The 17,175-nt window shown below is 34.8% G+C and overlaps 1 protein-coding gene across 1 annotated transcript in view; it reads left to right on the forward strand.

The window, feature by feature from the left end:
* The window catches only part of CNTN5 (contactin 5), a 1,623,595-nt gene that overhangs the window by 1,300,680 nt on the left and 305,740 nt on the right, over positions 1-17,175 (forward strand). Inside the window, 3 exon segments of the mRNA XM_043997073.1 lie at positions 270-406; positions 4,810-4,939; positions 6,607-6,757. Of these exon segments, the coding sequence (XP_043853008.1) occupies positions 270-406; positions 4,810-4,939; positions 6,607-6,757 (418 nt within the window).

The raw sequence follows: 17,175 nt of genomic DNA on the forward strand, positions 1-17,175 counted from the left end.
TGGAATTAAGGAGGTATATTTTTAAGTGGTGTTGTTTATCCTTAATAGTGTCACTTTATCTGTACATTTTACATTCTCTATGTAATGTAACATTTTTAGGCTTGGTTCTCACTTTTTCATAAGTGTGTCTTCCAAGCACCTAGTTATTAATGAAATTCATATGAATTAATGAGGAAAAGATGCTGAATATTCCATTAGGTACATTGTGAATTGGCTAAATATTACCTTTGTGTAAAGATAACCACTTTTTGATGCTTAATTTCTTGCAGACTACCCACATTGGGTAGAGAAGCTGAATGATACTCATTTAGACAGTGGCAGCCCTCTCAGATGGGAATGTAAAGCCACTGGAAAGCCCAGGCCCACATACCGTTGGTTGAAGAATGGCATCCCTCTTTTGGCGCAGGTAATGTATGCAGGGAGCCAGTGGCCTGACATGGTGTTTTTGTCTAGGACTTAATAAAGGAAAAACTAATCTACATTTCTTCCTGTCGGGGTCATTCATTTTGAAATCATATGAGAATAAAAGTAGATTTCTCTCTGTGCCTTTAAATGGTGATGGACAGGGAAAATGAGAGGCCAATTCATGTCTGTGATCCAATATTATCATTGTTACCCACATTTTTCTGTAGCTTTTGCTCTGGCCCCACTCTCTTAGGTTCAGGCCTTATGCATTTTTAACCCTTTTCTGGTATTCTGATGGGGCTGGGGATTCTATTTTCTTCATAGATATCCTAAGCCACCATCTACCATATTTTCCCAATTTTAGAGGCCCATTGAATAGTTCCATTTAGTCCCCAGTTCTTTTTAGTCACTTTACCATTGAATTAATTTTTACAAAATAATATTTACTGCAAGGATAAAGGAAGAACAACTATGCAGACATTTCCTCCCAACATCTTGGGTCCTAATCCTCCTTATACCACCTTAGCTGGAGGGGAAATGAACCAGGCTCACAGCTTAGCTCAGTTCCTACATAGTATTAATTCTAACAAGCTCAAGTCCAAAGCCCAGCTTTGTGATTAATGCCTCCTACCCTGCTCCTTGAGCTTCTTTTTTTTAAGTTTTTTTTTTAATTTCACTTATTTATTTATTTGTTTGTTTATTATTTTGCAGGGCAATGAAGGTTAAGTGACTTGCCCAGGGTCACACAGCTAGTAAGTGTCAAGTGTCTGAGGCTGAATTTGAACTCAGGTGCTCCTGAATCCAGGGCCGGTGCTTTATTCACTGTGCCACCTAGCTGCCCCACTCCTTGAGCTTCTTTACTGGACCCACCACAATCCCCAGACTGGATTAATAGACTCCTTGGTGGGATGGGAGACTCCAGTTACTGTTCCTAGAACAGTAAAGACTGAAAGAAGAGGCCCAAAACTATGATTCTGGGGACCATATGGCCTGATGGAAAGGGGAAAGAAGGAGGCACACAGACTCTCTCCCTTACTATATGATGTCACTAGCTGTGAGTGAAGGATTCCTTTATCTTCAGAATAAATGCAGGAAAAAGCCAGGACAGTGTTCATTCAAGTAACTTCAAAGATGTAGACAATTCTGGCTATGCAGTGAATGGGAAAAGGCTGCCCTCAACCATATGGCAAACCAACATAGAATATGTACATTCATCACTTCTACAGTCTCCTGGAAGCAGACTCCACAGCATCTTCCACATGTATAATACCATCATAGGTGGTCTACGGATGTACTAAGCCCCCATCACACTATATATATTTTGCTTCTTAAAGTAATGTGGTAACTTGTCACTGCCATTTGCTTGAAAAAAATCATAAGGAAATGAAGATTTTCATAGTAGCATCAGAGTTTAGCTCTAAAAGTGGACATTGAAGATTATGTAATCCTGTCCTTTTTATTTGACAGCTGAGATCCTTAAGTGCACTACCCAAAGTTTCAGTTAGGCAGTCGGAACTGAGACCTAAATTTGGTTCTCCTGGTTCCCATTCTAGAGCTCTTTATGTTATGCCACTTTATATTTTGTACCTTTCTTTTTAAACAATTACACTTACCTCAAGTTAACTAGGGATATTGTTATGTTTGATAAATAGCTTCGGTTTTCAGTTTCTGTTTTCTTCGTTTCGTTGTACTAGACTCATAGGATTATAAATTTAGAGCTAGAAGGAATCTGAGAAGCTAGAAAGTTTAAAACTGAAATATCACAGATGAAAACTCTAAAGACATGAAAGGTTAAATGATTTGCTTATGGTGATACAGAAAGTGTCTGAGGTAGATTGATCTAGCACTCTATTAATTTTTGTTTTATTTTTTGTGAGGATGATTCAACCAGTTCCAGACATCATGGTGCCAAAACCAGTTGGATCATTCTCTATGTAATTGCTATGGCAAACCATGAAAAAAAAATGAAACAAGAATCTAAGTGGAGATATTAACTGCGTTATGACTGGAGCAATTATTCCAAGAATATTAAAGCACTTTGAGAAGTGACTATTCTGGTACCAAAGAAAGTATTCAAATAAAACAACTAAGTGGATCAGTGGATGGAAAGCTGTACCTAGTGTCAGAAACACCGGAGGCTAAAGCTAGGCCCCAGATATTTACTAGCTGTGTGACGCTGAGCAAGTCCCTACCTCCCTAAGGTTGTTGCAAGGATCAAATAAAATAGTATTACTAAAAAGTTTTGCAAACCTTAAAGTACTATATAAATACTAGTTGTTGTTGTTATAAAATACATTGTTTTTAAATTTTTATTATATTTTTGTTACATTTTAAATTCCAAACTGTCCACCTCTCTCTGACTCCTGATTCCTCACTTCATACTATTGAAGGCTATCATCATCATCATCTCTCACACATACACACACACACACACACACACACACACACACACACACACACACACTTACTTAAAACCATATGCTGCATACTTCAATTTATCAGTTCTTTCTCTGGAAGTGGGTAGCATATTCCATCATAAGTTCTTTATAGCTTATTTGAATATTTATAATACTCAGAATAACTTAAGCTATTCACAGTCATGCTTCAAAAAGTATTGTTGCTGTATCCAACTTTGTCTCGGTTCTGCTCATTTCACTCTTCATTATTTCATACAAGTCTTTTCATGTTTTTCTGAAATCATTGAGCTCATCATTTCTTACAGCACAGTATTATTCCATCACAATCATATACCACAGCTTGCTTATCCATTTCCCAATTGATCGACATCCCCTCAATTTCCACTTGTTTACCAGTACAAAGAGAGCTGCTATACATATTTTAGAACACATAGATTCTTTTCCTTTTCTCCCTGATAAGCTTCGGAAACAGACTTAACAATGGTATTGCTAAGTCAAAGGATATACAGAGTTTTATAACTCTTTAGACATAATTCTGGATTGCTCTCCAAAATGGTTGGATCAGTTTGCAGTTCCACCAACAGTGTATTAGTGTCCCAATTTTTCTATATTCCCATCAACATTTATCATTTTCCCTTTCTATCATTGTAACCAGTCTGGTAGGTGTGAGATGATATCTCAGAGTTGTTTTAATTTGCATTTCTCTCATTAATAATGATATAGAGAATTTTCATATGGCTATATGCATATGCCTAAATTATATATTATACATAATACATTATATAAAATTATATTTAATGCTATGCTTAATCTCCCACATGTAATGATCTGAATTATGTTTGTTGCTAAAAGTGTAATATACTATGTCTTTGATTTCTTCATTCAAAAACTGCCTGTTTATATCCTTTGACCATTTATCAATTGGAGATTGACTCATATTTTCATAAATTTGATAAAGTTCTCTACATATTTGAGATATGAGACCTTTACCCAAGAAATTATCTATAAAATTTTTCCCAATATAATACATAATTAATGGAGCTTATTACAAAGATGAAAATATCTGAGATTTTGTCTATAGCTTACCAAAACTACTGGTAAATTTGATACTCAGTAATTTGATGGATGTATGGTCTCATCAATGTGGGTATTCCCTCTAACCATTAAGTAAAAAAGTAATGATGATAATAATCAATCTGGTGGGTTGCTTGGCATTCTGTGGCCAGAAAAATGGATAGATTGACTGCATTTTCATTTTTTATCAGTCTTAGATCATATCAACTCAAGCTTCAGTATTATGTAAATATAGCCTTTCATCCATCAGCATACTTCAATTTAGTCTGAAGAATTCCCTCTCCTCTAGTAAATATCTTCTGACAAGGGAACTAGTGTGTGTGTGTGTGTGTGTGTGTGTGTGTGTGTATATATATATATATATATATATATATATACATACATACATACATATAAAATAATGATAGATTGAATCAAACTGTGCTGGTTTTGTTTTGTGGGGAAAAAATCAGCCTTAATATTTGATTTAAATTACAAGAAGTTCCTCCACAATGTTTTATCTTATTACTAGGGTTATAAAGCATAAACTCCATATGTGTCTTGACCCCCCCATACATGCTTATTTCTTTTTTCCCTACATGTTCCACATAGCCACTAAACAGAATATAATAAAGGCAGTTTGGTTTGGCAAGATAATATTACAAAGTCAGAATAAGACAAATAGAATGTAGGAGAAAAACATCATTTTTATGTTTTTTTTTCCTAGCCAAACTTTTATTCTTCCTTATCATAAAGGGGAAATCCTATATGGAAAAAATGAATGAATGCCAAAATAAATTCTACTGAGATGAAAAATTGTGCTTTAATCCCATTGATGTTAAAGGGTTTGGGTCATAGTCTCCAACTAAGCACCCAGAAATTCTACATCCTCTTTGTGCTTTGTAGAATGATATTATTTCTAATTCCATTACAGAGCAGGGTTGAGATGGTTAATGGTGTATTGATGATCCACAATGTGAATCAGTCCGATTCTGGAATGTATCAGTGTTTGGCAGAAAACAAATATGGATCCATTTATGCCAGTGCTGAGCTGAAGGTTTTAGGTAAGTGATTTGAAAGCAAAATGATAGCTACAAAAAGGTGGCTTTCTTCCTTTATGCCATTATCATTTGAAACCTTGAATATTTAATTTTTCCTACTTTTTTCTCTAAAGCTTTTGGGTTGGGTTTTTTTTTTTAAGTTTATGGACATTTTGCTCAAAAAGAGCATTAGAAACACAAGTTTCTCAAATAGAATGTTGAGACCATTGTTCCATCATCAGGAAAATAAAATGAACAACAACACCCCCATTGCTTTTTCCAAGTAGGTAGCCCATGGATTGTATTGGTATACTTAAGTATAAAAAGATTATATTTATTGCTATGTGTAATCTCCCACATGTAATGATCTGATTTATGTTTGCTGCTAAAAGTCTAATATATTACGTCTTGTAGAAATATGCCTTTCAGTTTCTTTTTAAGATTCAACAGAATGGTGCTAGAATCTAAGGGAAAATAACATTGAGATGAATAAAGTAGTCGGGTCTCTATAAACAACTACCCTTCCCAGGTCAGGAAGATTAATATCATTGCATATGAAGTCTATTTTTTATATGTAAATAATACATTTATCACTTAGAGAACATTCAATTTTATCTAACTTTAAGGGCATAAGCTAAGATCTGGCTAAAACAAAAGATGTCTGATCTCCTCTGCATAGAGAGCATAGCACAAATTCTGATCTCTTGTACCCAAACCAAACAAACATACATAAATCCAAAGGAAGCTCTATCTGGGTGTTTATAGGAGTTCAGTCCAATGCCATTAGGCTAAAAAATAAGATTCAAAGTGCTACAGACAAGAGAAAAGGACATATTGTTTATTTATTTTTCTCAGATTTAATATCCATGACTTTCTTGGAAATTACACATATTCTGGGAGTGGAGGGAAGGGGGAAGTGAGGGTTGCTCACCTCATTTCCCTGCCCCAAAGCAAGCTCAGAGTTGCCATTTTTATTCCCCATAACTGTAAAAGCTTGTGCTGCTAAAGGGCTGCTTCTAGTCATGTGTGACTCATTGCAGGAAGATTCCATTTTGAGAATGACAAAAATCCCCTTATTGTCTAGGGAACCAGAGGAGCTGATGACTGGATGAAAATATAGAATGGAGCAGTCTGCCTGCTCATTCTCTTCTTTTTCATCTGCAAATCATGTCAGCACATGTGTCTGCTTTAGCTTCCATGTTCTAAAAAGCCACATGAATAACAGAATGAGCCAGCTGCTCCTCACCCACCACTCACAGGAAGCAGTTGGGAACAGTGCTACCTTGACTATAGATTCAAAGTATGCTCCATTGGGAGCTGGAGAGGATGACTCCCCCTATATCTATTTGTCTGTAGTTTATTTTATAAGAAAATGCCTTTTTGCTGGTAATTGTAATTTTACTTTCATATCACTGGTAAGTTAAGCAAATGATCTAACAGGTTGCCAAATATACGAAGCAATATGACCTTCTGCAAAGGATATAGAGTAAGGCTTTTTTTAATTGACAAGTTAATTAAATTCTAATTTTTCCATTTAAACCTAAAGTTAAGCTAATATTCATTCTATTTATATTATAATTTTGTTCCAAAGAGAAATTGCAAAGTTTTGAGGAATGATTGGTTAATCTTCATCAAGATCCATGACTATTTCTCTTAAAAACTAATGCTTTATTTTTAAAAATTTTTAACAGCCTCAGCTCCTGTTTTTGCACTAAATCAACTGAAGAAAACAATAGTAATTACCAAAGGTCAAGAAGTTCTCATAGAGTGCAAACCTCAAGGTTCTCCAAAACCAGCCATTTCCTGGAAGAAGGGAGACAAAGCAGTAAGAGAGAGCAAGAGGTCAGAAGTCTGTTTAGTAATTTAATCGCTGTACTGTCAGTTTTGTGTTTTCATTAGTTGCAAGTGACACACACCTACTTATAGGACAGAATATCTCTGTGAATGCATGACAAAAGAATACATAAGTTGGTTTGGATATGGATATTTCTAAATGGTGACTGTATTGGAAACAAAAGTTCTAATTCAATCCAATCAGTCTCTTTTATCTGTCTGGAGCAGTTGCAGCCCAAACTGAAGATGTCACTGAATCACAAAATTACACATCTGCTATTTTAAGGTATTTAAACTAGAGTCATATTTGGTGACATTCATGGGATAGTGAAAGTTCCAGTTTAGACCAAAGGAGCTTCATAAAGATTGGAAATGCAGTTCATTTTCATGTTTGCACACTATAGAAATAGAATTGCTTTTTTCCCAATAGGTATGATCAAACTTCTTCTGTGGAAGTGAGCTCAGTCCTTGAGCAGAATTGATGTAAATTTTATTATAGGTGAATAAGATCTCCTATTGTTTAATGAAAACAAAACATTTATAATAGTTGCATTAGCATTTGTTTTAGGAAATTGGAAATGTTTATAGTGGTAACAAAGCACATATACTTTATCAGTACAAGCCATCTCTTTAGAATTTATATTATTTGCTTTTATATTTGGGAGTAAGAAGTAAGTCATGTTCTTTTTTGTCTCATTCCAGCATAAAGTATACCTCAGCAACTGTTCTTAGATTTATTATTGCAACTTTTTAAAATTAGGCTTTCTGAATAGCAAATATTATAGAGATAGTACCCAGATTATGTGTATGTGTTTTTCTAAAATTATTAATCTATTCCTAATATTGGAGGCCAAATATACACACACACACACACACACACACATATATATATATATATATATGTAGTTTGTGATCTCTAAAAAAATTAAATAAAAGAGCTACTTTTGCTTGAGTCAGGCATTTAACCAAGTCACTGCCTTTGCATAAAACCATTCAAAGAAGATGAACCCCACACCCCTCTGTGATGCTTTTTTAAAATGAAAGTTGGATTTAATTCTACCTATAGAGAATAAAGTTTTTATGACAACTCACTCAAAGATGTGATAAAGATAGAACAGAGATTGTACTTCCTTCATCCTATAGAATAATCTAAAATGTTTAGGTCATTGTTTTCTAAAGAAATAGAATTCTAAGCTCTAGGTGGGCTGAACCTGTATTGTCACGTGGCAGAGGACATTGAGCATATTCAAAAGACTGGGCCATAGTTGACCAGTCCTCTCACCTCTCTATGAAATCTCAAATGGTCATTTCCTTTAAACATGTTTGTCAAAGGATTTTAGAGTAGAATTATCTAATTTAGGTTTAAATTGACTTTAGCTATTCTGCTCTATTACATATCTTCAAAATGAAGTAAACTTTGCATGCAGGAAGTCAGTTTGATGTTGTGAATAGGAAACTGATCTTGAAGTCAGGATGTCCTGGGTTCAAGTCCTTCTTCTGACACGTAATGAATGTGTAACCAGGACATGTAATTTTGCAGAGGAAGTTCTGATGTAAAATGGTAGAGGGATTTCCTTATTGGAGTTCCCAGGACTGATGAAATCATTTCTCTGAGCAAAACAAATACTTCCTCCCCCCGCCACCCCAAATAGTTGTACACAGTTTTCATGTGAGGGAAAAAAACTGTGATTTGGGGTTGGTCAGATATATTGTTCCTCTTCCTCATAGATCATATTAAAAGGGATATTAGACTTAGATAATCTGAGCTCTTGATTTTGTTATGACTTCAAGATGAAATTTTAGAATTTTAAAAGTTTAATTCTTCTTGGGGCATGAAGCAAAGAGGAAGAGGTGTGGGCCTGAGATTTCATCAAGGGAGCTCTCTGAGAAATCTCCCTACATAAATGCAAAGCTGCAAAATTGGAGTAATTTATGATCTTCTTGGATCCCTGAAAGATTCATTTATTTGCCCAATAAATATTACATAGCCAGTACTTGCCAGCTTTGAAGACTGGTCCTTTATCTGGCTATACCATGCTGCCTCTTACCTAATAATTCCACTAATATGTTTGTTTACTATTCTAAGCCTGATGTTGGATCTCTGCATACAGTTTTTGGTGGTTGTAGCTTCTTTCTTACTGGACTGGGCAGGAATTATGGGAAGGTATTCTCTGGAGGGATCTCCTCTGTGCTCTTGGGAAAAATTAGATTTAAATCATTTGGAAGATATAGCTGTTTTAGTTGACTGATTCTTAAGAACCCCTCTCTGTGAGTGATACATTACTATGCTAAATCAATAAAGTTATATTAAATTGAGAATATAATTATTAGCATTCTGTCAAGACAATACAACAAATTCACAATTCTATGAGCACTACTGAATCAAGTCCAAAAGAGGAAATTCAACTGTGCTGTTAGACATAATATATTTGGTCTCTATTAATAATTCTCATCATGAAAAGTCAATGTAAATAATGCTGTTCCAAAGATATGTGTCTTTCTAATTAGTGTTGAAAGTCAACATGTTTGGCTCAGCTAAAACTGGACTCTTTGCTATCACAGCAGAATCTCGCCGTAAAGAGGACCATAGAGCTTTTATGCTGAAACCTATCTACAAATCTACACCAAGTAATGGAGAAATGGTCATCTAATCACTGTTTCTTCATAATAAAAGTGCCAATATATTTAGAAATCCCTACATGTTCTCATTACAGGTACCTACCACTTGTTACTATTATAAATTCAGGTTTTCTATGTTATAGAAATGTTCAACCTCAGCTAAGGTTATAAGTCATATATGAACAGATGCTCAGATGGAAAAAAAGACTAGAGAAAGAGAATAAATGTCAGTGAAAATAACCTTAATCTCTAAGGGTGTCATTTTTATTATTTAAAAAATAAGGGGCTTGGCCAGGATGATTTCTAATGTCCCAGTTCTACATCTATAATCCTCCCATTTTTAATGGGGTAACTACTAACAGTGAATATAACTTAATTATGTTGGGGTGAAATAGTTCACTTTTCCAAGGCTCAGAAAAGATTGTTTTGCATCTATTTCATATTTGGGGTAAAGTTCAGGTCAGTTCTTACTGTATTCAAACATATGAACTACTCTTATAACCTTTATCTATTGCAAAAACAGTTTCAAAGGAATTAACCCCAGCCTGTGTCGGCTAGTTCCAAAAACAATTATTTTGAGCAGTTCAGAAAATTTAAAAGTTCAGAAATTAAATTGTAGCTTGCCATGTGGGAAAAAATAATCATATGTAAGAAATGGAGAGCAATGAAGAAGAAATACATTATAAAGCAGCATCTAAATATTAAACACATGCCACTATTGTCAAAGCCAAAAGGGAACACTTTTAGGAAAGACTGCCATAGCTTAAAGCGCTAAGAAGTACAACAGAAATTTGAATTGCAGAAAGACATGTAATCCAGTGATTAAAGAACATCACAAAAAAGTCACAAACTTTTTTTCTTTTAATTTTAATGCCAAATCTACAACTTGCCATATTGCATCCCTTTGGACAGTTTATTTAGGCTTTGTCTAGACTTTTGTCAAAGCATCTGATTCACTGATAAATCTTTTAGCTAGTTAGCCAGTGCTTTTATATACAAAGTATCAAAGAACCATATTGGATTCATTTTTTTTCCTACCATTTTCCCTCAAAACTCAATTTTCTAGTTATTTTGGTGTTGTAATAATAACCTAATTCTTATTTCTATTTTTCATCCTATGGGAAAACAAAAAAGAACTACACAACAGATTTGGTATAAGTTGTCTGTGGCAACAAGAAATTGTCCCTACATATATTCCCATTAGTACATTAGGTAGAATTATTACCTTGATGTACTCGTGAACCTGTTAATTGAATTTCAGAGCCCTTACCTCTAGTCTTGGCCTCAGATTCCTAACATGGCCTTCTCTTTCTTTCTCACTATCAGAAGAAAGGAGAGGATCCAAAGAAAAGTGTTACTAGTTCTATGGGGATGTCATGGCCACCTTTATAAATCATGTGTAACACATTTAGACATATCCATATGGATCTGAGAACTGTGATTGAAGACTACTTTAATAAGCTATTTTAAAGAAGCTTTAATGTCTCCTCTGCCTTCAGAGAGTCCCTTCCATATGGCTTTTCAGGTTCTTTTAACACTAGTGACTATATTTCAAGATACAAATAATAAACTCAAGGAGCAATAAGTAGTAAAATGTTTCATAAGTTTTTTTTTTTTTCCAATTTAAGGGATTTTTGCCCCTCTCCTAAACACTCACTCAAAGTATTCTGCTCATTAAACTCATATTGGATTTTCACTTCAGCTCATTATTTCCATTACTTGGCCATTAAGTATTGTTAAAATAAAATCATCCAAAAGCACTCCAGCAGTGCACGAATATTGTCTCCATTATTACATGTTCAGCATCCTGTATTTGTTGTAGACAAAGACAATCTCCACTAATGCGAAGACTGGAATTGGAGTCAAAGCAGAGTTTCTTTTGTTTTCTTTTATCCTACAAATGAATACTATACTAAGAAAGGAATTGAGCAGTGATGGAAGTTCATTAGAATGTTGTTATGTTCCACATCTGGCTTCAGATTATTTGCATTTATTGAAATCCCAATGTAGTTTAAGCAGCAGTTCTCACTTCTGAGGGTTTTATCAATTAGTGGGATAATGGCCAGTAATTTGAAGGGGGGTCACTGAGAAATCCAGCATTAAGAAATTATCCCATGATGGGGCAGCATTATAACATAATTTTGCTTTGTAGGGGACACCAATCTAAGCAAAGATAAGCAATCATTCCTTAATGGTCTCCCTCCTCTCTAGGAGAGTTTCAGTATGATAAAGTTGAAAACTGGCTTGAGTGGAATTGTTTTCAACTTACTCATTTAGCATTCTGAGAAAATTGTACTTGAAGTACCCATCAGTTCACTTTCATTGGGAATTCATGTTGTGGTTTATTAGGCACTGATGATCAAGTTCATACTGACTAACACTACATATGGAAAAAATGCTTTATGTGAGCCCTAGAGGACAATGCTGCTAGAAAAAAAAAAAAGAAGTCATCTTACCTTTTCTGGAGAAGGAAAGGAATTCATGATTATAATTAAAGTCTTGTTTCTGTCCCTCTGTTTCAACTTACATGCTGGGTTTGCTAATGAACAAGCTGTTTTGTTGTTTCCTTTGTGACAATGTCTTTTAAATATTAAGAACATAAAACAATGTAGACCTCAGCTACTCTGCATTTCCTCAGTGTCTAAGAAACTATACAATGGAGAAAAAGAAATAGCTAAATCTAAGTAATGGAATATCTTCAGTGTCTTCTACAACTTCTCATACTTGTTAGTAGTTTTTTAAATGGTCTTTTCAATGAAATTATATTGCCTAAGGAAGAAAAAAATGAAATTTGACTTCATAAGTTTTCAAATATATTTAATTCTGTTCAGCAATTATATACTGCTTACTTACTATGTGTAAGGCGTTGTGCTAATTATTATACAGGATAAAAATGATAAATATTGTGGAATCAGTGGATGTAATTTAACTTCTTGCTCTTTTTTCGTGTTACTTGGTACAAGTCACTCTACCTCTTTAGACTTCAGTTTCCATGTTTGTAAAATGAAGAAGCTGGAGATCATTTTTAGGGTTTTTTTTTAGTTTTCAAAATTTGTTTTTATAAGATATCTAGCTTCAAATTTTTCTCCTTCCCTCCCCTCCCTACCCTTCCCCAAGACAGGAAGTAATCTGATATAGGCTACATATATACAATCACATTAAACATATTTCCGCATTAGTCTTCTTATGAGAGAAGAATAAGAGCATTGGTTTTTAAATAGGTACTGATGCTTGACTTTCTCCCCTTCACCCCATAGTGATCTTATTATGGCCCCAAGTGCTATATCATTAGCCATTCAGAGGGTAGAAAGATCAGAGCACCCTACCATTTTCTTATAGCCAACCATGGGGTTTATCTTTGTGTGAATTTTTTTTTTTTTTTTTGCAGGGCAATGAGGGTTAAGTGACTTGCCCAAAGTCGCACAGCTAGTAAGTGTCAAGTGTCTGAGGTTGGATTTGAATGAAGGTCTTCCTGAATCAAGGGCTGGTGATTTATCCACAGTACCAACAAGCTGCCCCCAGTGGGGCTTATCTTTAACAGAATTACATTTATCTTGATTCCCCTAATAGTCCCTGCTCCACCACCTCCCCCTGCTCCCAATCTCTCCCTCTTTTGATTATGGAGATCACCTTCTCAGGATCCACTATATGCATCCACTAGCAATTGTGTAATGACACTGGGGAAATCCCCACCTTCCTCTAGTATACCTCCTCCACCACCACTACAGATCACTTCTTAGATGCCTAAGGGGTGGGAATTGTGCTCCCTGGTAGTGGTCTGGGATTAAGAGCCCCATATATCCACTTTTTATGTTGAGTAGGGAATCTGTGCATAGGATGAATTGTCACAGATAGGTTGGATAAGATTCCAGATCACTTTTTATTTTCTTCTCTTCCAAGCCCACCTCCTTTCCCAAACTTCCATATTACTAAGGAGGGTACTACATCCTTATGGACATATAGCTCTGAAGTTGCTTCTCTATTCATCATTCCACATTGCCTTATTAGTACAGTAATGCATTTATATAGTCTGTAAATAAGTAAATATTCACATACTGGGGTTTCTTTTATTATTATTCTTTTTTTGATTTGGTTTGTGGTTTTTTTTTTACTGATAGAAGCATACAATCAAAACATTTTGAAAAGCACTGAACTAGATGACTTGTGAAATTCCTTTCTAGGTTTTAATCCTTTTATCCCTGCTCTCATGGAATATTTAATATAGTAGGAGACACGTACACAAAGAGTTTTCAGACATGTAAAGGCTTCTCATGCAAGGAATGGTGACCAGTTGTTATACATATGCACTGAAAGAAAAGCAAGAAAAAAATAGACCTAATTGGAACAACCATACATAGTTTAGACAAAAAGAAGGAACAGAAATTATAAATATCTAAAAGAAATTTCCATTTCCTAGAATATTACAATACTCTCATGTAGATTGAATGTAATCTTGTCCAAAGAGAGGAAAATGGATGAGGATGCCTCTTCCAGTCCTTTGTTTTCCTGTCTGTGTCTAAAAACACAATAATATTATGTTTTAGAGAACCATTGGAAAGTCTGTCCACTATAACTGCATAACACTTTTGAGATGACGTTGATTTGATCATCCTTGAAAAGTCAATTCAACAGACATTTTTGAGAGTCTATTAAACACAAGGCACTGATCTGTATAAGAAAGAGGGTTCAGTGTATGTATAAAGATGAACAAGTAAGAGAACTTGCTTTCAAGAAGCCTACCATCTAGTGGGAGGAAAGCAGTCCATACAAAGAAACATAACACAAAGCAGAATGTGATAAGGTATAAACCAAATATTCTAGGAACATAAAAGATAGATAAATTACTTATAATGGGGGAAATCACAGTACATTTAATAGGTGGTATTTGTGCTGGCTCTTGAATATTGGTGTAGGATTTTGAATGGCAAAGAGAAGGACATCTAAAGGATGTCAGAAATAGAAGCTCCATAGAGTCTAGAATGTTCTCTCTTTGCTTGTCAAAATCCTACCCAGTCTTTCAATTGCAGCAGAAATCTATTTACTTTGTCATACTATTCTTCTGAGCCCTTTCCCAAGCTCAGTTCTATCACTGAATGTGTTAACAGTACCTTTTAGATGGACTGATATGCATTCTCTTCATGATTTCATTCAAGTAATTTATCATGATATAATTGTTGAAGTAAAAAAAAAAAACACCAATGGGAAACTTCCTGGAGCACTCCAATAGAAAGTCCCCTCAGTTGATATTTGTCAAGTTATCATTATTCTTTGGGCTTTGTTGGTATTATTCTAAAAGTCAGTTCAAAATAAAAATTCAAGCAAATACAAAATTTTACTCTGTTAAATATCTCTATTTCTATCTATCTATCTATCTATCTATATTCATAACTGTCTCCTATTGGAAACAGAGTGAGAAATTAATGGAACAGATCAGAGACCTGTTAGGAAAACACAGCACCAGTTTATGGTCCCCAAAGTAGGCAGACATAGGCATACAGATATTCCTTCCAAAGAAGGGGCTCAAAATTCCTTTGTGAGTGCAAGTGTTTAAACCTTCTTTGCTCACTGGATACAGACCTTGGTCATCCAAGTTTTAGGTCTCTATTGATAAATCAATCAGAGAGAAATTAACTTTTGGTTTTCCTGGCTTAGTAGTATAGGGTATTATCAGTTTCATTATCATGATACAAATCAGTTTGATAGTTCAAACTTGAAAACAAACAATATGACAAGAGTATATGATTCAAAAGGGGTTGTCACAGATAAGGATACCCAGATGTTTTAACAAGTACTGGGGAGGAAAACAGGATGGCTCCAGAAGACAAAGGTGTTTGTTAAAGAGCCATAAAATCTACCAATTATCCTAAGAGGATAAAAGTCACACTAGATGGGATCTGTTGTACTGGCTATAAACTCTCAGACATTTGGAGAGGCAAATTGTGTGCTATACCCCAAATAATTCGGTGGTTTGTTTGATAGTCATTTGTATAATGCCTGGCTGGGTTCAGTTGGATTTCAGTTGGAGAACATTTTGATCTTGTTAATCTAGGGTTTCATAAGATTCTTTTGGATAGTAAGGCAGCTCCATAAAATCCAGATGGTTTACATATCATTAACCATCTCATTTGTATCTAGATTTTTAAATTTTGTCTAACAACTTAGATACCAGGTAAAGGTATAGTTGCCCCCCAAGTTAAAGAAAACAGCAAAATCAGTTCCTCCATTGTTGTTTCCTTGAAAAGTGGTAGGGGGCAGCTTGGTGGTGCAGTGGATAAAGCACTGACCTTGGATTCAGGAGGACCTGAGTTCAAATACAGCCTCAGACACTTGAAACTTACCTGCTGTGTGACCCTTGGCAAGTCACTTAACCCCAATAACTTCACCCCACACACACAAAAAAAGTGGTAGGAATTAATTGCTCATGAATATGCTATGCAAATATAATAAAAATTGCAATCTTACCAAAATTAACTTATTTATTTAATCCCATACCAATCAAACTATCAAAAAATTATTTTATAGGTCTAGAAAAAACAATAACAAAATTAAGCTGGAAGAACAAAAACTCAAGGGTATCAAGGGAATCCATGAAAAAAGATACAAAGGAAGGAGGACTAGTCAAACCAGATCTCAAACTGTATTATAAAGCAGTAATTATCAAAACAATCTGGTATTGATTAAGTAATAGAGTGGTGATTAGTGGAATAGAATAGGAATGAATTTCACTATAATAAATGACTATAGTAATCTAGTGTTTGGTAAACCCAAAGATCCAAGGTTTTGGAATGAACCCTTATTTTGTTGTTGTTTTTTGTTTTGTTTTGGGGGGCAAGGCAATGAGGGTTAAGTGACTTGCCCAGGGTCACACAGCTAGTAAGTGTCAAGTGTCTAAGGCTGAATTTGAACTTGGGTCCTCCTGAATCCAGAACCAGTGCTTTATCCACTGTGCCACCTAGCCGCCTCCTGAACCCTTATTTAAAAAAAAAAAAAAACCACTGGGAAAACTGGAAAACACTATGGCAAAAACTAAGTATACATCAAAATCTCACATTGTATACCAAAATAACTTCAAAATGGGTTCATGATTAACAAATAAAGGGAGATACCATAAGCAAATTAAGAGAGCATGGAATAGTTTATTTTTCAGATTTCTGGAAAGGGGAAGAATTAAGAACCAAGAAAGATATAGAAAGTATTACAAATATAAAATAGATAATTATGATCATATAAAATTAAAAAGCTTTTGCATAAACCAATCTAATGCAACCAAGATTATAAGTAAAGAAGAAAACTGGAGGAAAAAAATTTTGGAACATGTATTACTAATAAAGGCTTCACATCTCAAATATATACAGAACTGAGTCAAATTTAGAGAAATGGTCAAAGGATAAGAACGGTTTTCAGACAAAGAAATCAAAGCTATCTATAGTCATATAAAATGTTCTAAATCACTGTTGATCAGAGAAATGCAAATTAAAACAATTCTGAGGTACCATTTCACATCTATCAGAGTGGCTAATATGACAAAAAAGGAAAATGTTGGATGTTGGACGGTGTGTGGGAAATCTGGGATGCTAATCCACTGTTGGTGGAGTTGTGAACTAATGCAACCATTCTGGAGGGCAATTCGGAACTATATACCCAAAGGGCTATAAAACTATGCATACCTTTTGATACAATAATACCACTTCTAGGGTTATATCCCAAAGACATCCAAAGAAGAGAAAAGGACCTATTTGTACAAAAATATTTATAGCAGTTCTTTTTGTGATGGGAAAAAATTGGAAATCAAAGTGATGCCTATCAAT

The sequence above is a fragment of the Dromiciops gliroides genome, chromosome 3 (assembly GCF_019393635.1).
Source record: "Dromiciops gliroides isolate mDroGli1 chromosome 3, mDroGli1.pri, whole genome shotgun sequence".
NCBI classification, from domain to species: Eukaryota; Metazoa; Chordata; class Mammalia; order Microbiotheria; family Microbiotheriidae; genus Dromiciops; species Dromiciops gliroides.